The 27,063-nt window shown below is 40.2% G+C and overlaps 1 protein-coding gene across 1 annotated transcript; it reads left to right on the forward strand.

The window, feature by feature from the left end:
- ahnak (AHNAK nucleoprotein) lies at positions 1-26,604 on the forward strand. The gene is given in 21 exon segments (XM_048230706.1): positions 1-289; positions 8,606-8,661; positions 12,229-12,289; positions 12,665-12,822; positions 12,924-13,126; positions 13,411-15,429; positions 15,432-15,564; positions 15,945-17,404; positions 17,406-17,748; positions 17,751-17,841; positions 17,843-17,982; positions 17,985-18,054; positions 18,056-18,088; positions 18,090-18,225; positions 18,227-18,364; positions 18,366-18,428; positions 18,430-20,089; positions 20,092-20,121; positions 20,124-20,410; positions 20,413-22,330; positions 22,428-26,604. Coding segments are annotated over 18 exon segments (11,943 nt in total). The 5' UTR covers positions 1-289; positions 8,606-8,661; positions 12,229-12,289; position 12,665; the 3' UTR covers positions 25,490-26,604.
- The last annotated feature ends 459 nt before the right edge of the window (positions 26,605-27,063 follow it).

Consider the following 27,063-nt stretch of genomic DNA (forward strand, 5'->3'; position numbering starts at 1 on the left):
ACCATTCTCCATAGCCCGGAGTTACAGCCACATAGCCCTGAAGAACAGACGTTAAAAGTGAGAGGGAGAGAGAGAAGGAGAGAGTTACAAAACACAAAAGTAAAAAAAGGCACCTTTGCCTTGCAGAGAGAGAGAGAGAGCGAGCGAGCGAGCGAGAGAGAGAGAGAGAACTTAACAAGAAACTTTTAGACAACGACAATTAAAGAACTAACTTTGGGGCTGTGGCGAAGACGTGTGAAGTGTCAGTGATGCTCAAGCAGTGAAGTTATAAGGTCTGGTCTGTTTTCAGGTAAGCTGAAGTTTTTCCATTTATGAATTCATTGTATAATTTCTAATGCTTCTTGAACTAATTAAATAGCCTGTGCCTATTTTGAGCATCCATGTGCATTGAATTGAACACAAACGAAATGTCACATCTTGGACGACGTTTAATATTCTAAGAGTTAGCATACAATTCTTGACATCTGTAGGGGTATGTAAACACCGTTAAACCATCCCTTTTCACTGTGGCGCATGAACTTGTATGGTTGAACATGTGGAAAGGTGGGTGTGTATCGTCACTCCCAACAAACGGTGCTAGTGCTAATGATGGCTCCTCAGTCTCATAAACTTTGTTATATGTGTCTAATAAGAGACGTGCTTATTTTTCTTGTGATGTGAGTTGTTGAACAGTGTACTGTTGAAGCGGGTATATTTGAATAGTTATTAATGCCACTAAGCGTTTTTATATTTGTAAAAAAAAAACATTTTTTAGAATAAATAGAGAAGGAATTCCTAAAGAGACATTGAAACCATTTTACAACGAACATGAACAACGACATGCGTTTATGAACAAAACGACATGCGTCAAAAGAAAAGTTGTGCGCAGGCACATTCCAGCAGTGCATACAAGTTCAGCTTTGCGACGTGGATATTTATTCGCCTTCACTGACTCACAAAGTGCGTAGGCTACTCTGTCGATGTAGCAAGTTTAAATAAACGTTTACCTAAAATGAACCACTTTAATTAGATTTGCATAAGGGAGTTTAACGCTGATTTGCATTTATTTTCTATAAGAAATTAAGAATTTCTGTTTGTCACGCATGGAGCTTTTTAGGGTGTGGATTTCTTTCAGCGCTTTTCCTTCCTCCCCCGCCCTCTAGTTAGGGAATATCACCCTGCCCTACCATATGTAGAATTAGAAACCTACGTTTTGGATGTCGGCAGTTATGCACAGTCTCTTTGTGTATAGAATACATGAAAACGGCCTGAAAACGTTCACTGAAGTGTTAGGACTCATTGTTATAACAGACTAATTTTTAAGACGGGTTGCGAGTACTTACTCTTGAGCTAAAAGTTAAAACTTTTTCTGAGGGGTGGAGTTCGGGGATTCACTCAAATTTGCTTGGATTTTCTTAACCTGGGATCCCAGCCAGAGTGTGGAGAAGGGAGGTGGGAGGGTGGGGGTAGAGGGTAATGGAATGTAGTGGTTTGGAAAGACTAACTAATTGAAACCAGGTTTGAAGCACTAGAGGAAAAGCAAGAGGCTCTATGGAGTTGGAAGAATTAAGGGTTTTATCTACATCAGACCTCCTTTCTGTGGTTGGCTTCAGCATGACGTTTTATTTCTCTAAATTGTGATGGCAAAGTAATAGCCAGTTCCACTGTAAAAAACATATAGACTTAAAGGTTGAACGTTATAGATATTTGAGCAGTTCCTTTAGTTTGTAAGTATATGGATAACTGTTGGTTTGAGAAAGGCAGAGAGAAATCCATCCATGGGATGGTTGCAAGGAAACTACAAATTTGGAAGCCCATCCCCCTGCTGCGGCCACACCCTGGACTTTCTTCTGTGGCGTTGTAGGCAAAGCAGTCGACTAGTCAGACATTCTCATCAAATAAAGCTCTAGCCTATGCAGGATTGCAGTTTTGCCCTCGTGGCACTGTCAGTGTCAAAATCCTTTTGCTGAGACTGGCTGTGCCATTTGCTGGACATTTGTTGTGATACATAAGTCTTCTGTATTTATTTTTAACCATAGACAGCAAATCCTTGCTTGCTTGAAGCAAATTACACCATAACAGTACTTTGTCTAAAGTCAGTCTGAATGTGGTGTAGGTCGTCATTTCCAGGGATGGTAGGGTCCTGGAGAGGAACTTCTCTTGACTTCTGATAGAAGAGAAATGAGTGGACCACTCAATGAGCGTTTGCTATCGCAGTGTGAAACGGAAAGAGTGCAATCTCTCGCACACTTCCTCTGTCATTTCCTTGCAGGCTTTTTCAGAGGTTTCTTTCTAAACTAAGTCATGGAAAATATGAGGGAATACTCTCTAGCAAATGAGTGCCACATTTGAGTTTTTTTTTTTGTTACTGAATGTTTGTGGCAATTGTCTTAAGCTCCACTGTATTCCAGCCTGTGGTAATATGCTGTGTGACATGACCTGCTATTTATGCATTCATCTACAAAATTGCTTATCTACAAAAGAGTGAACCTCTGTAGATAAGCAAAGATCAGTTCAGAGAAATCACCCCTAGAAACAGCTGGGAATGGATTGGATGGGTGGATATGGATTTACTTTGACTCACCGAACCATAGAGCTTTGGTGTCAATCCCAGACACCCAGATTTCACAACCACCAATTTGATTGTTGCATTATCTGTCATTGTTTCAGCTTGCCCGAAGCTACCATTGAGTGTAGTTGTTGAGAAAGACTGAGTACAGGAGATGGAATCTGTATGAGCAATTGGCGTCGCCTCTGCCAGCATCCCAGTGAGTCATGCCCCAGTAGAACATCTTACCCAATTTTCCGCCCACCACCAAGAATATTGCCTCTCAATAACTGAATATGCTGAATCCGTTTGAAAGTCGGATGAATGTATTGAAATAGTGTAAAGGTGATTTAGCCCACATACTGTATACACAGTTTTGTGTAAACCTTTTTATTCTGGACGGCCACTTTATCAGACTTAGACCATTCAGTTGGTCAGGTTCCATGTGTTACGTGGATGTGAGGAAAAGTTTGTAATGAAAACTTTGTTGGGAAAGCCACAGGGATTTACACAATGGGGCACGAGGCATGACATGAGGCTTGTGATGGGGTTGGTCCATCTTGGTACATGTGAGATAGAGTCTTATGATACTGTTCAGTCAGACTCAAAGACAAAATTAACATTGTTTACACCCAGAGCTGGAAATGGAAGCGACTCACATCTCCCTAAGGTGTGAGGGGAGAACAGAAGACAGCACCCTGCAACGAGCTCTCTGAACATTCTGACCTGGGGTGTTAAATAGTGAATATCTGTGTTGAAGGCAACAACCAAGGCAGTTATATCTCTACAAAGAAAGGGATCTGCTTAGAGAGTTGCCATGTTAAGGCAGTGCTGCCCAATCAATTGGCAAATCAACAGATAGGAGTGAGCATGAGCGTGAGGGATCAAACATCAGCAGGCGTGTTTCCCATGTGTTTCTCTGATTTGTTCTTGGAGTCTCTAGCTACAATTGTTGTCAACTCCGGTTTTAAATAGCCTAGTTGTGCTCAATATACTCTTCTATTAAACAACCTCTGTGAAATTGACAGCATTATAGCAGTACTGCATATATACAGGCATGATTATGTCATTAGGCAAACATTGAAATATTTGTTAACTGATTAGAATTATTTTGCATTGTAAAACAGATAATTTGGTGGTACTTGAAAGAGTTCTTGTTATCTTGTCCTGGTTTACTTGAATTAACAATCCAGATTGAGTTTGGAAAAGCACAGGCTTCAATCAAATAGGATTGCTATGACCTGAATGATCTTATTAAAAGTCAAACATACACTGTCAACTATCAAGTCATTGTGTGGCCTGTTGCTCCAGCTTTATATGGACGTTTTTGTCAGTTTGTAATTCATGCAAATCACCTCCATGGCACCTCACTCTGCTACTTTGTTTCGACAAAACTTTGTTGTTCTCAAGATCTGTTAAGAGTTCTGCTATTTTGATGCACCACACAGCCTCACCCATTCTCCTGAATTGCTAGCAAGAATTAAATAAAGGATTTGAAACGAGGAATGCAGCCTTGTGATCACAATGACTGGGCTGTGCTTTCATTTGCCATAATTTGGAGAGTTATACTCATATCACTCTGGGTAAAAATGTACCTTCAATAACTTTAGTTAGTGAATGTGTTATTTAGCATGCACGTTTTATTGCCTAGAATGCATAGGGTGTGTTGATGCAATAGACTTGAAGCAGGGAAGTGAAAGTTTTGAGAAAGAACCTTTTATGACAGGCATGTTAAAAACAGCCATTAAATTATGGCCTGTTAGTCAGTAATTGTAAACAGATTATAGACCTTACTGGTGGTGTCACTTCAGGTTGCCAAGTTATTGGGCTGTAAGGAGGTCTAGTGGAGAGTGCCTGAAGTGTCAGTGTGAAGCATCTACATGTGTGTTCAGCAGATACTCCCAATGGCAGCAGTCAGTCAGCTGTCCTGCACAGACCAGTCTGGCTTGTAGGAAGAGTTTGCTTTCTCATAGGCGGTCTAGTCTACATATTCTCTCTGTACCAGACACAGGCTGACACTCCCTCCCCTTCTCTCCGCTCAATAATTATGACCCTCAAGTGAAATCCTTTCCTTTAACCATACCTCTGGTTTTTAGTCAGTTTTCGGGTCTGGCAACATGTTATTTTGACTGACTTTCTCCTTTGTCATGCTGCCTCTGTAAGCCCATTTTAGTCCTTGGTCTTCTGTTGTCTAAGTTTGATTTCTTTTTTTTGCATTCAGTCACTTCTTAATGTTTTTTTTTCAGTTTAGGCATGAGTTTGGTCTGAGCAATACATAATTTAATTTTCCTTCTAAATAAGAAGTATGCACATCTGTTTCTCAGGGGATTTTTTGACAGGGCGCCATTGTTAGGGGCTCTTGAATATATCTTGATTTTATTTGGAATGTTGACATTGAATAAGACAATCACTAGTGAACTTCAGACAATGCTAGAGGATTATGATAAAGCCGTTTATCAACAGGTTATCAATTAAAGTGTAACCTCTCTGCTGTATTACTGTACCATAATTCCTTGCCCTCGGGTGCTTTGCAATTCTGAACCAGTGAGGCATGCTTTTTTGCTCAGTATTTCTTTTGTTTACCTGCCTCAAACCGGATAAGCCTGAAGAGGTCTAGCTTGAAGTGGTTTGGCTCCTGTACACAAGTGAGGTACCTCATGTCTTTCCCACAACCCTGTGGCTCAGGCCTTAACCAATTAAAGGCAATTAGCAACTTCATATCAGAATACATATCATATTCACATATTCATATCATATTCACATAGATTAGGCATACAGATTCTCTGTGGGCTGCTGGGCTTTTGTTAAATCAGTATACTCCGGACCACGTTAGATCGTCTGTTGTTTGCACAAAAGCTGGTTTTCAGGCCAAAAGCTTAAAATGGCCATCCTCTTTTGGAGCTCCCTGCTTTGCTACTCAGCGTGAGCAGTGGTGAGGCGGACTGGAGCAGAGGACATATCTGTGGAGTTAGTCACTGCGGGAGAGGCTGGGCACATTTCCAGCTGGCCTGACGGCTCTATCAAGGAATGTGTCTGACTACGGGCCAGGGTGGGGCCTCCTGCTCTCTGTGCAAGTTCTGAGATGGTGCGTCCTCTGCAGTTCCCTTGTTCTACAAAGGGTGTGTCCCATTGAGAGTAGTTCCAAAGAGACATTAAAGGTATTCATTTTAAATCGATCAATTAAGCTGGCAGAAGACTTTCATTTTTTTTAGCAAGTAGCTGGGAGAGAATGTCATAGTATTGGTTTTTTGAAATGTGTTTTTATGGCAAATGTTTCGGGTTCTGAACATAGTAGCCTCAATAAGGATTATTTGTGGTCTAAAGTATCATTTAACTCTGTTGGAGTGTTATATGTTTGATAATTTCATCTTGCTCTAAATTCTAATAACAAACCTTTTCCAAAAGCATCATGCCAACAGGCCCATTAATTTGGCCAAAATAATATGCATCATTTAGTCATATAGAAATTAAATTAAAAAAATATGTTTTAAATAGAGCAGTTTGGCAGAAATTACTAAAAATTTCCAATATGTGTTTTGGTTTGCTAGCCAGATGTGAATAAAGTGTTGAATAATGGAACTTGTATCTTTGAGTGTGCACAGCTGCTTCAAGCTCTGTTGCTCTATGCAAACACTGTGACAACCTCGACCAACGTGGCCTTTATCAGCCCTTCTATTTCAGTAACAGCTCTGGGTGACAAATTACAAGCAGCATTATGAAGGTGAAGAATAGAGGAGAATGATGTTGTGAAAACAAATGTCCCTGCAACTAAATTTTCACAAACAAATAATAGAGGCATTCTACCCCATAAATAAGTAATCGTTTTAGAGTTATTTGACTTCCAAACATTTCTCTAATGCAACTGGTATGAGCTTGATAGAGTACTTGAATCTTTCTATGTAGCCAACAACCTTAACTGTTCTAACTGAAAAAAACGTGAACGTGTAAGGGTCCAGAGATGACTAATCATGGCAACCATCATTCCTCAGTGGATTTTCACCGGTATACCTGTCTGGGCTTATTCAAGTATTTATGGTGTCATGTCAAGACAGGGACATTCTGTTTTCACAAATTCCTATGTAGCCTTACCTTGTGCAATGCTTCATAGCACTCATTTTCATTTCTTTGTGTCAGACATTCAGCCTTCCTCAAAATATAACAAAGTTGTAAGAAAAGGTATATTAGGAAAGTCAGATTCTGAGGGCAGTACCTACAACCGATCTGAAATGTATTTTATCTTCAATTGAGGCTTTGATCATGTTAATCTCTTCAAGCCTGTCTCTGTTAACGGGATCGCATCACTGCTTGTCATGCTGCAATCCTTTGTAGTCCTTTGGGCAAGCGTGTGGAACTCCAGCATCCCGTGGATATGTTTACTGCTGAGTGACAGCTACAGAACAGCCACATCATTGTTTGCAGATATCTGTGAGAATGTATTGAAGACTGTTGAAGAGATGGACCTCAAGGAGAAAGAAATATAATAATAAGTAGATTGTATATTCATTCTCAATAGCATTTATTCTGACAAAGCTTTTGGAATTATTCCAGTGTTGCTGCTTTGTTGGAACTTAGTGGGCTCTGCCTTAAAATCATTGACTCATGTAGATGGCTTACATGACTGAGTAAACAACAAACATTTGATTTCATTTGAAATCTTTTTCATTCTGTCCGTTGATTTCTAAAATATGTCAATGTTTTTTTTTAGTTCAGTTGGTCTTTATAAATAGATAATAAACAACACTGCAGAATAACATGGAGATGTATCTGCCCATGAGCTTTTTGTTTTCGCCTGAAGGGAAACTTAATTGACCCCTGCTAGCATCTTGTCTGTGAGGGGTGATCTAACTTAGTGCCCGCCATAGACTGACTCTTGTGGAATGGAAGCTATGGAATTTGCAGGCACATATCTCACATGTTTGCAATTCACACTTGTCTTGTCTTTCCTTCCTAATACCACAGATGGTTGCTCAACTATGGTTTTGTAATACATTTACAATCAACACTGAAACCTATACTTGCTTTCCAATTTAATTGACTTGTTTACATTTCCATATTTACATTTATGTACTACCAATCAAACAAACATTTTTCTAAAACATACTTGTATGTGTCATGCAACGAACATGTAGGGTTTGCCACACTGCCACTGAAAGGACAGGGCTGCAGCTGCCTATTTTGAATGAGCCTTTGGTTATATTCTAATAGGCAATTCAGGTTTTGTTGAAATATTTGAGGGTCACAAAATTGTGTTGATGATCCTATGATTTGACTCTCATGGTAAATCTTAAAAATAGTTCTGTTGACTTTTTGTGTGAATATAGCCTCGCTTAAGTGCTTGGATAAATGTACTTTATTTCTGGGTGTGTCACCATGATAGGACCTCCAATCTCTAATCTGTGGTGTGGTCTGACGGCTATTAATCATTAAAAAGTGTTGTTTCACCAGTAGCTTACACCACACACACACACACACACACACACACACACACACACACACACACACAAACAGGCATGCACACACTTACACACACACACACACACGCATGCACACACACACACACACACACACACATAAACACACACCCGCACATAAAGACACACATACACAAACCGTGGCCTACTGGTTAGCGCTTCGGACTTGTAACCGGAGGGTTGCCAGTTCGAACCCCGACCAGTAGGCACGGCTGAAGTGCCCTTCGGCAAAGCACCTAACCCCTCACTGCTCCCCGAGCGCCACTGTTGTTGCAGACAGCTCACTGCGCCGGGCTGAGTGTGTTTCACGGATTGGGATAAATGCAGAGACCAAATTTCTCTCACAGGATCAAAAGAGTATATATACTTTTACTTATACAGTAGACATGCAGGCATACGTACACATTTTAAGTTACAATGATTGATTAAACAACACATTTGATCGTTGAGAGAAGGTTCTTTAGGTTCATTAAGAATCTACCATTTTATTATTATTTCATCCTATCTTTTCATTGTTATTGTTATTGAACCTTTGAAGGGGTTTTTGTTGTCTGCTGTAGAGAGCGGAAAAATGACATCTTTCTAATCATGTCCTTCTCCATTTCAGAAGATAAACGAAGACAGAACACTGTGAGCCGAAGCTGGTGCTTGAGCAATCAACAGGTAATCCTTGTTAATCTTTGTAGACGTTTAGTTTAGTTAAAGCAAAATATGTGAATGTATTGTAAACAACTACATAACCATGACATTGTTTTACCAGTATTGATGAAATGGTTTATTATATCACTTTATCAATATATAACTGAGATGATGATTCATGAGGAATCTAGTTGAGCCAAGGGGCCTCTTAGGCCAAATTCTTGAGCAGTTTTGGAATGATTGTTATTAAAGTCTATGTTTGACTCTCGAAGGTCACTTAGCCTGTGAGCTCTGAAAGGCCTGCTTTGAGTAATTTGACTCCTTGGCCGATGTGTCTGTGCCATGCACATTTGCTCTTGCTTGGCCACCTGTTGAGGAGCCCCCTCTTCCCTGAACTATGAACGTGTGTATCAGCACTGTTCAGCTGGCTGGCTTTCAGAGCAGATCAAAAACAGCTGCGGCAAAGTGCTTTGCAAGAGTAAACACAACTATTACATTAATATTAAGCAGTAGCTGTAGCATATGGAATCTCTGTAAAGGCCTTAAACAAGAAAACATGCTCTGAACTGGTGTGTGATCCAGATCCTGGGAAATTCCCTTTTTCTCTACAGTTTCCTAGTGGTGACAGGCATGAGTGTGGTGTCGCATGGTGAGGTTCTTATGCCTTTTTCAGAGTCAGTAAAATATCAATATATTCCATTTCTTTCAGTCTATTTCTGTCTATTGCCATCTTCAAGTTTCATATTACATGCCTTCCTTGCTTGGTGAAAGCAACATTTGTACTTCCAGTGTTGTGTGTCAGCTTGTTTTATGTGAACACAAAAGGTGTTATTATGTGTCTACGCCTAATGTTGATCATGTTTGGGCAGGCTCCAGATCCTGCAAATAAATACTGTATGTCCAGATCTGAGCGATACTTACAATACACAGTGTTTAGTTCATCGTCATCATATATGAAGTAGTAGATGACTATTTCATAGAAAACATAAAAAATAGACCTCTGTTTGAATGAATGAGTGATCGGAAATGGAAAGTGTGTGATTAGACTTGTAGTTTGAGCTCTTTGTTAGGTGTTTGCTCTGCTGGCCAGGACCATGATGTTGCGTTTTCACCCCCCACCCTCCTCTGACAGGCTGGTAGAATGGCCTTTGGTTATGGGGGCACCATAATCAGCACAGTAGCCCCCCATTTTTTTCTTCTCTCCCTACCCTCCCACTCGCTCTCATGGGTTCCTCCCTGCACTTGCTGCCAAGAATTTGTCAAAGCTGTGAGAACGTGGGCTGTCCAAAGAGTTCTCAAGATCATAAAGTTTGAGAGAAGTCGATGGGTGGATTATGGAGGCAGTGGGAGAGAGGAGAGTAGGAAAATATGCGCTCCGTGCTCGAGTTTGTGTTGTAGCGGCTGGGGGCACAGCAGATAAAAGAAAAGGGTGTGGCACCACAGTCAGGCTGCAGAACATGCCATGGAGTCGGCGAGAACAACTCCCCACTCCTCCTCTTTCCTTGAAAATACATAACTGTTGATTTTTCCCTCCCAGTGCTTTAGTAAATACCTCTTCTTGCCAAAAACAATAATGAGACTTGTTTGAGCTTTTGAGTGCGCAGCTTGAGCTTACCTGGGACTCACTGTGTCAACAGTTGATGAAGCTGTAGAGAGAGGGATGACACATGGCAAAGTTGTTGAATGTGATTCCCAAAATGGGATGGGAAATCATAGGCAGATAGGCCTGAATTGATACATAAGTATTTTGTTGGGTGTTGTTGGTTGGGGGATTACCAAAGGATATGTGCCAGGAACTGTTTGTAATTTTCAAACTTATATGACATACTGGTTTTACCATAGTAGAGCTACAAGTTTAGCTGAGACAGTCTGATGAAGATCTAAAGCCTCGAAAGATAGATCATTTTCTACAAATTCCAAATGGTAATGGAAAGGTTTTTTTGGAAACTTTATAAGTCCTACCTGAAAAATAAAACATTTAATCATTCTGCCTGTTGTGAAGGGTTTCAAATTGGAAATAGTTGGAAATAGTATAAATTATTTGTGTTTGTCTGTGACTTAAGTTACATCAGATCAACGCCCTGGAAAACTACAAGTGGAAGTGGGCATATTTTTTTTGGTATCATCTCTGACAGAAACAGGGCATAGGGGAGATTCATTTTAGCTTGCAAAGAATAGGCATTTGGTCCCTGCAAGATTTAAATCATATACTACTAGAGGTAATTTGTCATTGTTTGGCCAGAGTGTTTCTGGCAGTTGATCATATCAGTTAAAGTAAAAGGACCAGTATAAAAAGTGTTTCTTGCAAGTAGAAACTGTTTACAGGATAATGGGTTCTCACTGAGCATCTGACTGGTTAGAAGGTGTGAGGGTGGCTGAGGAACTTTAGGTATCTCTGCAATGCTGTCAAGGCCATTCAGTCACCCTATCCTGCAAAAGGCTTTGGGCCTGTGTGTTGACATGAAGATGCTCTTTTTAGCCATTCCAAACAAACAGAGAAAGACAAAAACATCATTGATCAACCAGTTGATTAAGAACTCCAATGTAATTAATGTTACATGTAAAGTAATTGTACTTCTTGTCTTGATTCATTGCATTTACTTAGTGGATAAACGTAGTGGATTATTAGTGGAAGTCATTTAGAATGTGGCATCAAGATTTACTTAGGATGGGGTTTAGGGATGAGGTTAGCAACACGGGTACAGCATCATGTACCATGAACAATTTGTTTTTATTACTCAAAATCACTTTATGTGCATTGTACCCAAGCCGCTTTAGTAAAGGAAGGTCCAATCCCTGCTTCACCCATCAGTGAAAAACAAATGCTGTTGAGTTGAATGATCATTTTTAAAATAGTAATCAGCAGTTCCTTTTGTAAGCCTACATGTGCAAATCTATTCAGCAGACTACACAATTATACATTAAAAGTGCAAATCCATTCAGCAGACTATTTTGTTCTGTATGCTTACTGAGCATGTCAGCCACCTGTCATTTTCATTCATGAATGAGATGAAGTCATTTTTCAGCCTTTGAGTGGGTTTTAAGATGAACAACCTACTCAAACCCTATTCAAAATTCATAATGGCATAATGCCAGCAGTGTAACTGTGAGAATGTTTGAAGATCTGAATCATTCCCTGTTGTTGGGTTGTCAACTAAACAAAGGAACATTTCACTTTTATGAGTCATAGTCTGTTGAGAGTTAGTTTTACGCAATGTATCTTTCCTTATACTTATCACATAGAGGACTGTTTAATTTAATCGATTTTTGACCCAGGCAGTATGTATAGCACTGTCTGTTATCTGTAATAGAAACAAGAGATGTAAATGGAGCTAAGATAGCATATCATATGAAGCTTAAACGGCCTATTATGATTTTAATGTAGACAGTTCTAAATTGCATTCAGTGGTCTTTAATCTAAATATAAATATTCACTCCTAAATTAATGAATTGAATGTGATTAGACCTAATGGACAAGGAGTCTGTGTATATGCAGCATTACAGTAACACATTTCATACAAGTGAACATGATTATCATACTTCTCTCTGAAAAAAAAATATTTGTTATTAACAATTCCATTTCTGCCTCAGGAAAGAGACACAACACTGTCAGTTTACACCAGGGGACTTAAGAGGAGAATAAGACAACAAGGTTAGTTATAATCCTTATTCTTTTCTCTCATGTCATACATTGTGTTAATGCTTACTTTTGTATTTTTTTTATCAATAATCTCTCAGAGCATGCATGTCTATGTTGAATACATGTAAAATAATGAAGGTTCACCAAGCTTCACTTTATGGTCTTGCAAAATCACCACCAGATGTCACTAAGGTGCTAGATTTTTTTGTAGCCTCCTCTGTTTTACTCAAAAATCCTCTAAACCACATTATTAACATCACTTTTGAAAGGAATTAATGTTGTCTTATTGTATGATACGTAGACATGAGGCCTCAGTGAAAAAGAAGTGTTGGTTGCCTTCTTTATTTCAATTTGTCTCCAAAGTAAACTCTTTCCATTCTCTGCCAGAATGGCTGAAGAGGAGGAGACAAGGGAAGTGCTCTTCCCACAGTGGATGGGCCCTGATGAACATGGCTTGACAATTGAAAAAACGGGTGAGGGAGAGATTTACGTGAAAGATGTAAAGGACGAGTCCCCTGCTGCACACACTGGGAGAGTCCACAAAGGTAAAAGTCATAACTGATCTCAGGGAAAAAAATCCCATTTACTATTCAAACATCAACAATTACTCTGTATTTACTGCCATTCCCATCAATGTTGTGTTCAGGTGACCAAATCGTGGGTGCAACCATCTACTTTGACAACATGAGCTCAGAAGAAACAGAAGAGTTACTGAAGACACTTAATCGACATAAAGTTGGGCTAAAACTACAGAACAAGGGAGACAAATCACCTTGCCGATCTCCCATGGGCACACTGTCATGGGAAGGCAAGACAAGATTTGGAGGATCAAGTCCTGACATTATCCTTGTAAGGAAACTATTGCTTTCAAAATTGAGTTCTTACATACATACATAAATTATATTAAAAATCCACTGATGGTTCTGCATGACTTGCAGACAATAACTGTTGTCAGTTGTGCTTATAATTGTAAACACTATGTTGAAGTGTACATTAATAAGTGTACATTAATGTCTATTGAGAGTTAATCTATTTTATATGCATGTTTCAATTTATTACAAAATATTACATTATTGTAAATACTGAATAATCTGTTCTACACTTACATATTATTATACATTTTTAAATACCAGAGTGGTGATGATGAGGACTACAGACGGATCTACACTAAGAAGATCAAACCTAGACTGAAATCAGAGGACCTTGCTGAGGGTGTAGATGTGCGTACGGAACGTCACAGCAGCACAAGCAGTGATGGAAGCACAATTACCACCATCACCCGACGAATTACTACCTACACTTTGGACATGCCAGAGGGTCCTGGGCAGCAGCCATATGAAATAGGTAGTCCAGAATTCAAGATTCAGGTCCCAAGTGATGTCTCTGTCACGGGTCCACATGCCACTGGCCCATCTGAAAAACACTGGAGTGTGGGACATGTTAAAACGGCAACTGTTACAAAAGATGTTGAGCAGAGTGAAAAAGAGCTCAGATTTAAAATTCCTGCCACTGGACTTTCGGGGGAAAGGTCGTTGACTGAATTTGGGCTATCTGGAGGGATGCAGCATCAACATAGCAGTATTCAGTTACCTGGCACTAATGTAACAGATAGTGATAAGATTAATATCAGTGGACCTGGTAGAAGTACCCAAGGTTTCTCAGGTAAAATAGGTGTTGGTTTGGAGAAAGGAAATAACAAAGGAAGCAATGGCCCTGAAGTTACTATAGGTAACCAGCAGCTGAGGGGAGCAGGTCAAGGAATCAACATCAATGTGAATGCTCCTACTGCCAGAATATCTGGTACAAGTACAGATACCACAGCAGCAGGTGTAGATGGCAAAATCAAAACATCAGAGGTTTCAGGTCCCAGCTTACAGACTCATGCCACTGACATCAGTTTTAAAGGGGCAAAAGTTAAGGGTAATTCTAATGTGTCTATTTCAGGCATTAAAAGTGGAATTACTGTGCCTAATACAGACATTGCAGGTGCAGCAGTTAATGTTGAAGGTTCTGGTGTTGACATTGATGGATCAGAATTGGGATATAAGTTACCGAAATTTAAAATGCCATCATTTGGAGGCCAAGATGTTGATATCAACCTCAAAGGATCCAAAATGAAAGGAGATGTTGATGTTTCGCTTCCAACTTTCAAAGGAGACCTGACATCACCTGAGATAGACATAGGAGGACCTGAGGTTAATGTTAAAGGCCCTGAAGGTGGATTCAAAATGCCCAAAATCAAAATGCCTTCATTTGGTATCAAGGGCACTGATGTTGATGTGAAGCTACCAGAAGGTAATGTTGATCTAAAAGCACAAGGAATTGACATTAAAAGTACAGCTCTTAATGTTGAGGGTCCAGGAGGAAAAATAAAAGGGTCTACATTCAAGATGCCATCTGTTTCTGGACCAAAGATCTCAATGCCTGATGTTGACTTAAATGTAAAAGGACCTAAATTGGAGGGAGATATTGACGTCTCAGCACCAAAAGTCAAAGTCGATATAAAAGCACCAAAGAAAGACATTGAAAGCCCAGATGTTGACATTGAAGGCCCAGAAGGTGGATTCAAGATGCCAAAAATAAAAATTCCGTCATTTGGAATAAAGGGTCCCAAAGGGGAGGTCCCTGAAGTTGATGTGAATCTACCAAAAGCAGACATTAAGTTTAAGGCGCCAGAAGTTGACATTAGAGGTTCAGAACTAGAGGTAGAGCATCTGGAAGGAAAAATATCAGGTCCAAAGATTTCAATGCCAGATGTTGATTTAAACCTAAGAGGACCAAAGGTAAAGGGGGATGTGAATGTGTCTATTCCAAAGGTTGAAGGTGATATCAAGGCCCCTAAAATTGACATTGAAGGCCCAGAAGTTGGTATTGAGGGCCCCGAGGGAGGATTCAAGATGCCCAAAATGAAAATGCCTTCATTTGGATTCAAGGGGCCAAAACTGGAGGGCCCTGAAGTTGATGTAAAAATGCCGAAAGCAGACATTAATGTTAAGGCACCAAAAGTCGACATTGACACCCCAGATCTTGAGGTGGAGGGTCCTGAAGGAAAGATTAAAGGGCCTAAATTCAAAATGCCATCCATTTCCGGGCCAAAGATCTCAATGCCTGACGTTGACTTAAATCTTAAAGGGCCTAAAGTGAAGGGAGATGACATTGGATGATTGTCAGTAAACCCAAAGTTGAAGGTGATATCAAGGCACCAAAGATAGACATTGAAGGCCCAGATGTTGACATTGAAGGCCCAGAAGGTGGATTCAAGATGCCCAAAATGAAAATGCCTTCATTTGGATTCAAAAGGGGCCAAAAAAGTCAAGTACCCAAAGTCGAAGGGAGGGACCTGATGTTGATGTGAAAATGCCTGATGCAGACATTAATGTTAAGGCACCAAAAGTCGACATTGACACTCCAGATCTTGAGGTGGAGGGTCCTGAAGGAAAGATCAAAGGGCCTAAATTCAAAATGCCATCCATTTCCGGGCCAAAGATCTCAATGCCTGATGTTGACTTAAATCTTAAAGGGCCTAAAGTGAAGGGAGGTGTGGATGTGTCAGTACCCAAAGTCGAAGGTGATATCAAGGCACCAAAGATAGACATTGAAGGCCCAGATGTTGACATTGAAGGCCCAGAAGGTGGATTCAAGATGCCCAAAATGAAAATGCCTTCATTTGGATTCAAGGGGCCAAAAGTGGAAGGACCTGATGTTGATGTGAAAATGCCTAACGCAGACATTAATGTTAAGGCACCAAAAGTCGACATTGACACTCCAGATCTTGAGGTGGAGGGACCAGATGGAAAGATCAAAGGCCCTAAATTCAAAATGCCATCCATTTCTGGGCCAAAGATCTCAATGCCTGATGTTGACTTCAATCTGAAAGGACCTAAAGGAAAGGTAGATTTTGATGTCTCAGTACCCAAAGTCGAGGGTGAAATCAAGGCACCAAAGATGGACATTGAAGGCCCAGATGTTGACATTGAAGGTCCAGAGGGTGGATTCAAGATGCCCAAAATGAAAATGCCTTCATTTGGATTCAAAGGGCCAAAAGTGGAGGGACCTGACGTTGATGTGAAAGTTCCAAAAGCAGACATTGATGTTAAGGCACCAGAAATTGACATTAAGGGTCCAGAATTTGAGGTGGAGGGACCAGATGGAAAGATCAAAGGACCTAAATTCAAAATGCCATCCATTTCTGGGCCAAAGATATCTATGCCTGATGTTGACTTCAATCTGAAAGGACCTAAAGTGAAGGGAGATATGGATGTGTCAGTACCGAAGGTTGAAGGTGATATCAAGGCACCAAAGATAGATATTGAAGGCCCTGATGTTGACATTGAAGGCCCAGAGGGTGGATTCAAGATGCCCAAAATCAAAATGCCTTCATTTGGATTCAAGGGACCAAAAGTGGAGGGACCTGATGTTGATGTGAAACTTCCAAAAGCAGACATTGATGTTAAGGCACCAGAAATTGACATTAAAGGTCCAGAGCTTGAGGTGGAGGGACCAGATGGAAAGATAAAAGGACCTAAATTCAAAATGCCATCCATTTCTGGGCCAAAGATCTCTATGCCTGATGTTGACTTTAATTTGAAAGGACCTAAAGTGATGGGAGATATGGATGTGTCAGTACCCAAAGTCGAGGGTAAAATCAAGGCACAAAAGATAGATATTGAAGGCCCAGATGTTGACATTGAAGGTCCAGAGGTTGGATTCAAGATGCCGAAAATGAAAATGCCTTCATTTGGATTCAAGGGGCCAAAATTGGAGGGCCCTGAAGTTGATGTGAAAATGCCAAAAGCAGACATTAATGTTAAGGCACCAAAAGTCGACATTGACACCCCAGATCTTGGGGTGGAGGGTCCTGAAGGAAAGATCAAAGGCCCTAAATTCAATATGCCATCCATTTCTGGGCCAAAGATCTCAATGCCTGATGTTGACTTTAATTTGAAAGGACCTAAAGTGAAGGGAGATATGGATGTGTCAGTACCGAAGGTTGAAGGTGATATCAAGGCACCAAAGATAGATATTGAAGGCCCAGATGTTGACATTGAAGGCCCAGAGGGTGGATTCAAGATGCCCAAAATCAAAATGCCTTCATTTGGATTCAAAGGGCCAAAAGTGGAGGGACCTAGACATTGATGTGAAACTTCCAAAAGCAGACATTGATGTTAAAGCACCAGAAATTGACATTAAGGGTCCAGAATTTGAGGTGGAGGGACCAGATGGAAAGATCAAAGGACCTAAATTCAAAATGCCATCCATTTCTGGGCCAAAGATCTCAATGCCTGATGTTGACTTTAATTTGAAAGGACCTAAAGTGAAGGGAGATATGGATGTGTCAGTACCCAAAGTCGAGGGTGAAATCAAGGCACCAAAGATAGATGTTGAAGGCCCAGATGTTGACATTGAAGGCCCAGAGGGAGGATTCAAGATGCCCAAAATCAAAATGCCTTCATTTGGATTCAAAGGTCCCAAAAGTTGAAGGACCTGACATTGATTTGAAAACTTCCAAAAGCAGACATTGATGTTAAAGCACCAAAAATTGACATTAAGGGTCCAGAATTTGACATTGGAGGGACCAGATGGAAAGATCAAGGGACCTAAATTCAAAATGCCATCCATTTCTGGGCCAAAGATCTCTATGCCTGATGTGGACTTCAACCTGAAAGGACCTAAAGTGAAGGGAGATATGGATGTTTCAGTTCCAAAATTGAAGGTGACATCAAGGCACCAAAGATAGACATGGAAGGCCCAGATGTTGACATTGAAGGCCCAGAAGGGTGGATTCAAGATGCCAAAAATGAAAATGCCTTCATTTGGATTCAAAAGGTCCCAAAGTGGAGGGACCTGACATTGATTTGAAAATCCCAAAAGCAGACATTGATGTTAAAGCACCAAAAATTGACATTGAGGGTCCAGAACTTGAGGTGGAGGGACCAGATGGAAAGATCAAAGGGACCTAAATTCAAAATGCCATCCATTTCTGGTCCAAAGATCTCTATGCCTGATGTTGACTTCAACCTGAAAGGACCAAAAGGAAAGGGAGATATGGATGTTTCAGTTCCAAAATTGAAGGTGACATCAAAGGGCACCAAAGATAGACATTGAAGGCCCAGATGTTGACATTGAAGGCCCAGAGGGTGGATTCAAGATGCCCAAAGATCAAAATGCCTTCATTTGGATTCAAAGGTCCAAAAGTGGAGGGACCAGACATTGATTTGAAAATGCCAAAAGCAGACATTGATGTTAAAGCACCAAAAATTGACATTGAGGGTCCAGAATTTGACATGGAGGGCCCAGATGGAAAGATCAAGGGACCTAAATTCAAAATGCCAACAATATCAGGTCCAAAGATCTCAATGCCTGACGTTGACCTTAACCTGAAAGGACCCAAGATGAAGGGTGATGTTGATGTATCAAGTCCAAAGTTTGAAGCTGACATCAAAGGACCAAAGATTGAGATCGAAGGCCCAGATGTAGATATCAGTGGACCTGACGCTGGTTTGAAAAAGCATAAATTCAAAATGCCCAAAATTGGTTTTAAAGGGCCCAAGATTGAGGGACCTGACATGGATGTGAAAGTCCAAAAAGCAGATATGGATTTAAGGCACCAAAATTTAAAAGGGTCCAGAATTTGGTTTCAAACCAGATGGGAAAGATTGAAGGACCCAGATGCCATCCATTTTGGGCCAAAAATGCCAGATGTTGATATTGGATCTGTAGAACTTGATATCAATGCTCCTGACATGCCCAAGGCTGCTTTTGATCTTAAAGCACCAAATGTTGACATTGAAGGCCCAGATGTTGACATTGAAGGTCCAGAAGGTGGATTCAAGATGCCCAAAATCAAAATGCCTTCATTTGGATTCAAAGGGCCAAAATTGGAGGGACCTGACATTGATGTAAAACTCCCAAAAGCAGACATTGATGTTAAAGCACCAGAAATTGACATTAAGGGTCCAGAACTTGAGGTGGAGGGACCAGATGGAAAGATCAAGGGACCTAAATTCAAAATGCCATCCATTTCTGGGCCAAAGATCTCTATGCCTGATGTTGACTTCAATCTGAAAGGACCTAAAGGAAAGGGAGATTTTGATGTTTCAGTACCCAAAGTCGAGGGTGAAATCAAGGCACCAAAGATAGATGTTGAAGGCCCAGATGTTGACATTGAAGGCCCAGAGGGAGGATTCAAGATGCCCAAAATCAAAATGCCTTCATTTGGATTCAAGGGTCCAAAAGTGGAAGGACCAGATGTTGATTTGAAAATGCCCAAAGGAAATATTGATGTTAAAGCACCAAATGTTGACATTAACACTCCAGATCTTGACATTGAAGGCCCAGAGGGAAAGATCAAGGGACCTAAATTCAAAATGCCAACAATATCAGGTCCAAAGATCTCAATGCCTGATATGGACTTCAACCTGAAAGGACCGAAATTAAAGGGTGATATGGATGTTTCAGTTCCAAAAATTGAAGGTGACATCAAAGGTCCAAAAATCGACATGGAAGGCCCAGATGTTGACATTGAAGGCCCAGAAGGTGGATTCAAGATGCCAAAGATGAAAATGCCTTCATTTGGATTCAAAGGTCCCAAAGTTGAAGGACCAGATGTTGATTTGAAAATGCCAAAAGGAGATATTGATCTTAAAGCACCAAATGTTGACATTGACACTCCAGATCTTGACATTGAAGGTCCAGAGGGAAAGATCAAGGGACCTAAATTCAAAATGCCAACAATATCAGGTCCAAAGATCTCAATGCCTGATATGGACTTCAACCTGAAAGGACCGAAAGTCAAGGGTGATGTGGATGTTTCAGTTCAAAAATTGAAGGTGACATCAAAGGTCCAAAATAGACATGGAAGGCCCAGATCTTGACATTGAAGGCCCAGAAGGTGGATTCAAGATGCCAAAGATGAAAATGCCTTCATTTGGATTCAAAGGTCCCAAAGTCGAAGGACCAGATGTTGATTTGAAAATGCCAAAAGGAGATATTAATCTTAAAGCACCAAATGTTGATATTGACACTCCACATCTCGACATTGAAGGCCCAGAGGGAAAGATCAAGGGACCTAAATTCAAAATGCCAACAATATCAGGTCCAAAGATCTCAATGCCTGATGTGGACTTCAACCTAAAAAGGACCCTAAATTCAAGGGTGATATGGATGTTTCAGTTCCAAAAATTGAAGGTGGCCTCAAAGGTCCAAATATCGACATTGAAGGCCCAGAGGTTGACATAGAAGGCCCAGAAGGTGGATTCAGGATGCCAAAGATGAAAATGCCTTCATTTGGATTCAAAGGTCCCAAAGTTGAAGGACCAGATGTTGATTTGAAAATGCCAAAAGGAAATATTGATCTTAAAACACCAAATGTTGACATTGACACTCCAGATCTTGACATTGAAGGTCCAGAGGGAAAGATCAAGGGACCTAAATTCAAAATGCCAACAATATCAGGTCCAAAGATCTCAATGCCTGATATGGACTTCAACCTGAAAGGACCGAAATTAAAGGGTGATGTGGATGTTTCAGTTCCAAAAATTGAAGGTGACATCAAAGGTCCAAAAATCGACATGGAAGGCCCAGATCTTGACATTGAAGGCCCAGAAGGTGGATTCAAGATGCCAAAGATGAAAATGCCTTCATTTGGATTCAAAGGTCCCAAAGTCGAAGGACCAGATGTTGATTTGAAAATGCCAAAAGGAGATATTAATCTTAAAGCACCAAATGTTGATATTGACACTCCACATCTCGACATTGAAGGCCCAGAGGGAAAGATCAAGGGACCTAAATTCAAAATGCCAACAATATCAGGTCCAAAGATCTCAATGCCTGATGTGGACTTCAACCTAAAAGGACCGAAATTCAAGGGTGATATGGATGTTTCAGTTCCAAAAATTGAAGGTGGCCTCAAAGGTCCAAACATCGACATTGAAGGCCCAGAGGTTGACATAGAAGGCCCAGAAGGTGGATTCAGGATGCCAAAGATGAAAATGCCTTCATTTGGATTCAAAGGTCCCAAAGTTGAAGGACCAGATGTTGATTTGAAAATGCCAAAAGGAAATATTGATCTTAAAACACCAAATGTTGACATTGACACTCCAGATCTTGACATTGAAGGTCCAGAGGGAAAGATCAAGGGACCTAAATTCAAAATGCCAACAATATCAGGTCCAAAGATCTCAATGCCTGATATGGACTTCAACCTGAAAGGACCGAAAGTCAAGGGTGATATGGATGTTTCAGTTCCAAAAATTGAAGGTGACATCAAAGGCCCAAAAGTCAACATTGAAGGCCCGGATGTTGACATTGAAGGCCCAGAAGGTGGATTCCACATGCCAAAGATCAAGATGCCTTCATTTGGATTCAAGGGTCCCAAAGTCGAAGGACCAGATGTTGATTTGAAAATGCCAAAAGGAAATATTGATCTTAAAGCACCAAATGTTGACATTGACACTCCAGATCTTGACATTGAAGGCCCAGAGGGAAAGATCAAGGGACCTAAATTCAAAATGCCAACAATATCAGGTCCAAAGATCTCAATGCCTGATGTGGACTTCAACCTGAAAGGACCAAAATTCAAGGGTGATATGGATGTTTCAGTTCCAAAAATTGAAGGTGACATCAAAGGTCCAAAAGTTGACATTGAAGGCCCAGATGTTGACATTGAAGGCCCAGAAGGTGGATTCAAGATGCCAAAGATGAAAATGCCTTCATTTGGATTCAAAGGTCCCAAAGTTGAAGGACCAGATGTTGATTTGAAAATGCCAAAAGGAGATTTTGAACTTAAAGGTCCAAATGTGGACATTGACACTCCAGACCTTGACATTGAAGGCCCAGGGGGGAAAATCAAGGGGCCTAAATTCAAAATGCCAACAATATCAGGTCCAAAGATCTCAATGCCTGATGTGGACTTTAACCTGAAAGGACCGAAATTCAAGGGTGATATGGATGTTTCAGTTCCAAAAATTGAAGGTGACATCAAAGGTCCAAAAGTCGACATTGAAGGCCCAGATGTTGACATTGAAGGCCCAGAAGGTGGATTCAAGATGCCAAATACCTTCATTTGAAAATGTCCCTTCAGATTTGAATTCAAAGGTCCCAAAGCACCAAATGTTGGACCAGATGTTGATTTGAAAATGGATTCAAGAAAAGATGAAAATGCCTTCATTTGGATTCAAAGGTCCCAAAGTCGAAGGACCAGATGTTGATTTGAAAATGCCAAAAGGAAATATTGATCTTAATGCTCCAAATTTTGACATTGACACTCCAGACCTTGACATTGAAGGTCCTGGGGGAAAGATCAAGGGGCCTAAAATCAAAATGCCAACAATATCAGGTCCAAAGATCTCAATGCCTGATGTGGACTTCAACCTGAAAGGACCGAAAGTCAAGGGTGATATGGATGTTTCAGTTCCAAAAATTGAAGGTGACATCAAAGGTCCAAAAGTCGACATTGAAGGCCCAGATGTTGACATTGAAGGCCCAGAAGGTGGATTCAAGATGCCAAAGATGAAAATGCCTTCATTTGGATTCAAAGGTCCCAAAGTCGAAGGACCAGATGTTGATTTGAAAATGCCAAAAGGAGATATTGATCTTAAAGCACCAAATGTTGATATTGAAACACCAGATCTTGAAATAGAAGGTCCAGAAGGAAAAATCAAGGGGCATAAATTCAAAATGCCGACAATATCAGGTCCAAAGATCTCAATGCCTGATATGGACTTCAACCTGAAAGGACCAAAAGTAAAGGGTGATTTGGATATTTCTGGCCCTAAAGTTGAAGGTGATATCAAAGCTCCAAAAGTTAACATTGAAGGCCCAGATGTTGATATTGAGGGACCTGAAGGAGGATTTAAGATGCCAAAAATGAAAATGCCATCATTTGGATTCAAAGGCCCAAAGGTTGAAGGACCCAATGTTGATATAAATCTACCTAAAGTCGATATTGATGGAAAAGCACCAGAGGTTGACATTGAAGGCCCAGAAGGAAAGATCAAGGGGACAAAATTCAAAATGCCAACAATATCAGGTCCATCACTCTCAATGCCAGATGTTGACTTCAACCTAAAAGGACCAAAAATAAAGGGTGATAGTGACATCTCTGTTCCAAAGTTTGAGGGTGATATCAAGATGCCAAAAGTTGACATTGAGGGCCCAGATGTTGATATTGAGGGAGCAGAGGGAGGATTTAAGATGCCAAAGATCAAAATGCCTTCATTTGGATTTAAAGGGCCAAAAGTGGAAGGAGGTGATATTGATGTAAACTTGCCAAGAGCTGATATTGATCTGAAAGCTCCTGATGTCAACATTACACGTCCAGATATAGACATTGAAGGCCCAGAGGGAAAAATCAAAGGGCCTAAATTCAAAATGCCATCCATTTCTGGTCCAAATATCTCAATGCCTGATGTTGACTTCAATCTGAAAGGACCTAAGGTGAAGGGAGATTTGGATATGTCTGTACCAAAAATCGAAGGTGGCATTAAAGCACCAAAGATCGACATTGAAGGCCCAAGTATAGAAGGCCCTGAAGGTAACATTAAAGGGCCTAGATTTAAAATGCCATCAATTTCTACACCGAAAGTCTCAATGCCTGATGTTGACATTAACCTTAAAGGTCCAAAAGGGAAGGGAGACATAGATGTATCAGTACCAAAGATTGGAACAGAAGGAAAAATTGAAGGTCCAGACTTTGATATCAAAGGTCCCAGTTTTGAAAGGCCAGAAGTCAAGTTTCCAAAATTCAAGGGCCCCAGTTTTGGGATAAAATCTCCAAAAGTACAAGGTCCAGAAATTGACCTCCCTGATCCTAACATTGGCATTGCAGGTCCTGACATTACTGTAGAGAGCCCAGAGGCAAATATCAAAGCGCCAAAAGTCAAGAAACCCAAATTCCATATGGGTGGAAAAAGCCCCAAATTAGATCTTCCCGATGTTGATGCTAGTGCTGCCGCTCCTGATGTAGACATAAGTCTGAAAGGAAAGAAGGGAAAATTCAAATTACCTAAAGTGAAAGGAAAGGGGAAAAACAGTGGTGCTGACATAAGTCTCAAAGCACATGATCTTGAATTAGAGGCAGAATCACCTGACCTGCATATCAAAGGACCTAAAGTAAAGAAGCCATTGTTTGGAAAACTGCATTTTCCGGATGTTGAACTTGACATTGGGTCTCCTAAAGGAAAAGGGCCAAAGCTCAAATCAGGTGTAAGCAGTTCCAGTCTAGAAAGACAAGATATGAATGTCAGCTTGAGTACACCTGAAATAAATGTTGAGGCCCCTGGTCTTGACATAAAAGGGCCAAAGTTTTCTGCCCCAGATATCAGTCTGAAGGGTCCAGAAATAAAGGGAGGATTTGGAGAGGGGAGAGTGGGCGCTGAGGGGAAGGGCATGAAATATGATGTTAAAGGTGGCGCAAGTATGGGCATGGAGAGATCTGGTGAGATGGAGTACCCAGAGGGACATGTTTCATTTCCAAAGATAAAAGTTCCAAAGTTTGGTATTGCATTACCCAGACTGGAAGGGCCAGAGGTTGGGGTGGATGTTGGAGCTAGTGAAGTTAGTGGAGGGGCTGAAATGGCAGCTCCATCTATGAGTGGTCATATTGGTTCAGATCTGCATGACCCTGAACTTAAATCAGGTGGGAAAGTGAAGGTGAAGATGCCCAAATTCTTTGGCAAGTCAAAGACTAAGGGTGGAAGTGCTGCTGACCTTACCATGGGCAGTCCAGATGTCAAAGTGTCAAGAGACCTCAGCTTGAGTTCTGGAGAATTGCAAAGTGGCAAAATGTCAGTAGGGGGAAGTACTGAACTTAGAGTTTCACCCAAAAGCAAATCCGCATCTCTTGATCTTTTCAAAAAATCACGACATCGCTCTTCATCTTTCAGTGATGAAGGGGAACTGGCCTCTCCCGCCTCTGCTTCAGGTCACTTAGAGGCAGGCAGTGGCGATATATCTGTGGATATTGGTGGGGGTAAGGTCAAGGGGAAAAAGGGAAAGTTGAAATTTGGCACATTTGGTGGATTTGGAGCTAAATCCAAAGGTTCATATGAGGTGGCACTAGGAGAGCAGGCTGAAGGAAAGCTAGAGGGAGGTAGTGATGTGGCACTGTCATCGAAAAAGTCAAGAATGTCTTCCTCTTCCAGTAGTGATAGTGGATCAAAGAGTGGGTTTCATTTTCCAAGACTAGAGCTTGCTGTGTCACCTAAGAAATAAGAAATGGTGATACAAAAAGCACTAATGTACTCATATTGTTATTGTTATTTTTCCACTCATAACTAATCTTCAAGCATCTGAAATCAAATAGCATATTCACACCATTCTCTTTGAGTCCTCACTGCACAGTCACATAATTACTAATAATCAATATATGTGAGTTGTATTCATTCGCTCTCTTATCCCAGTCCAGCAATTTAGAAGCCTCTCGAGGTACATACCATATTTTTGCTATTACACTGTAAATAAGAAAAAAAACTGTATTGTAATTATTTTGTTTTCTTTTGTACATAGTTAAATTTTATTGAGACTACACCATCTCACAAAAATCAAGCAGTGCCTTAGAGAATCCAAACAAGAATATTTGCATTTTGTTTTGATTTTTTATCATTTCTTTTTTTTTTAACTTGTAATATTTTAAGAAACACAAATACTGGGAGTAATTCACAACATATTGCAATCACTGTATTACTGATAAGAATGTGTTTTTGCATATACACTTAGAGCAGTAAAAAAATCTTTATATTTGAAATTATGCAACTATTTTGCAGCATCACATATAATCATTCCTGTTTTCACAGTTACCAAAATGATTTGCAGGACAATCTTTTTGCAAGAAAAAATGAGATTTTAACAAATGTCTTTTGTACAAACTGTAAATAAACTGTGGCTGCCTCATCCTACTGCAGAGATGGGCAGAATTGGATATTCAATCTATAAAAGAATAGGTATATAATATTCCCATTACAATTTCACCTGGGTTAGATTTTTGTCACTATCCAAATTATTTATATTTGGTAAAACTTGTTAATGATAACCTAAATAAAAAAAATGTGTTTTTCTATTAACTAGGTTACTGCTTTTGAAAGTGTACACAATAGTTCATCCATTTCCCATCACACATTACCTTAAATTGAGATGATTGTTTCTCTCTCTCCCTCTCACTCTCTCTCTCTCTCAGCAAATATGGTAGTGTCTGGTGGAAAATCTAAGGGTGACAATTTCACTTTAATCACTAATAAAATGTTGTTGACTCTCAGCTGCAGATCCTAAATTGTATTTTTCTATGTTTTTTCCTGTTACAAAACAAACCAAATAAACTGTACAAGTACCCACGGGGTTTACTGTCATTCATGTCACTGTTTTAATTTACACTTATACACACTGTAGGCTATATCATATTTACTGTATCATAAACCATCATGATCATTGGCTATAACAACTGATTGAGCTTGATTGAAATTGATTATGTATTAAGAATATTGTACAGCATATAAGGTCCAGAAAAGAAATGTAAAAATGTTGAGTATGAGGACTGGTTTTCAGACCAGCTCATTATCATTATTAGCATTTAGATAGATAGATAGATAGATAGATAGATACTTTATTGATCCCCAAGGGGAAATTCAAGACATCGCATGTAAGACATGTAAGATACCAAATACAAGGTGATTTATTCAAATGTCCATATTAACACCACACTTGTGCACGAGAACCACACTGGTAAAACATAAACAAACATACAAAAATAACATTATTCAGTCTTCATATAGTATGTGTACGTATGGAAAAAA

Source organism: Alosa alosa, chromosome 21, assembly GCF_017589495.1.
Source record: "Alosa alosa isolate M-15738 ecotype Scorff River chromosome 21, AALO_Geno_1.1, whole genome shotgun sequence".
Lineage (NCBI taxonomy): Eukaryota > Metazoa > Chordata > Actinopteri > Clupeiformes > Clupeidae > Alosa > Alosa alosa.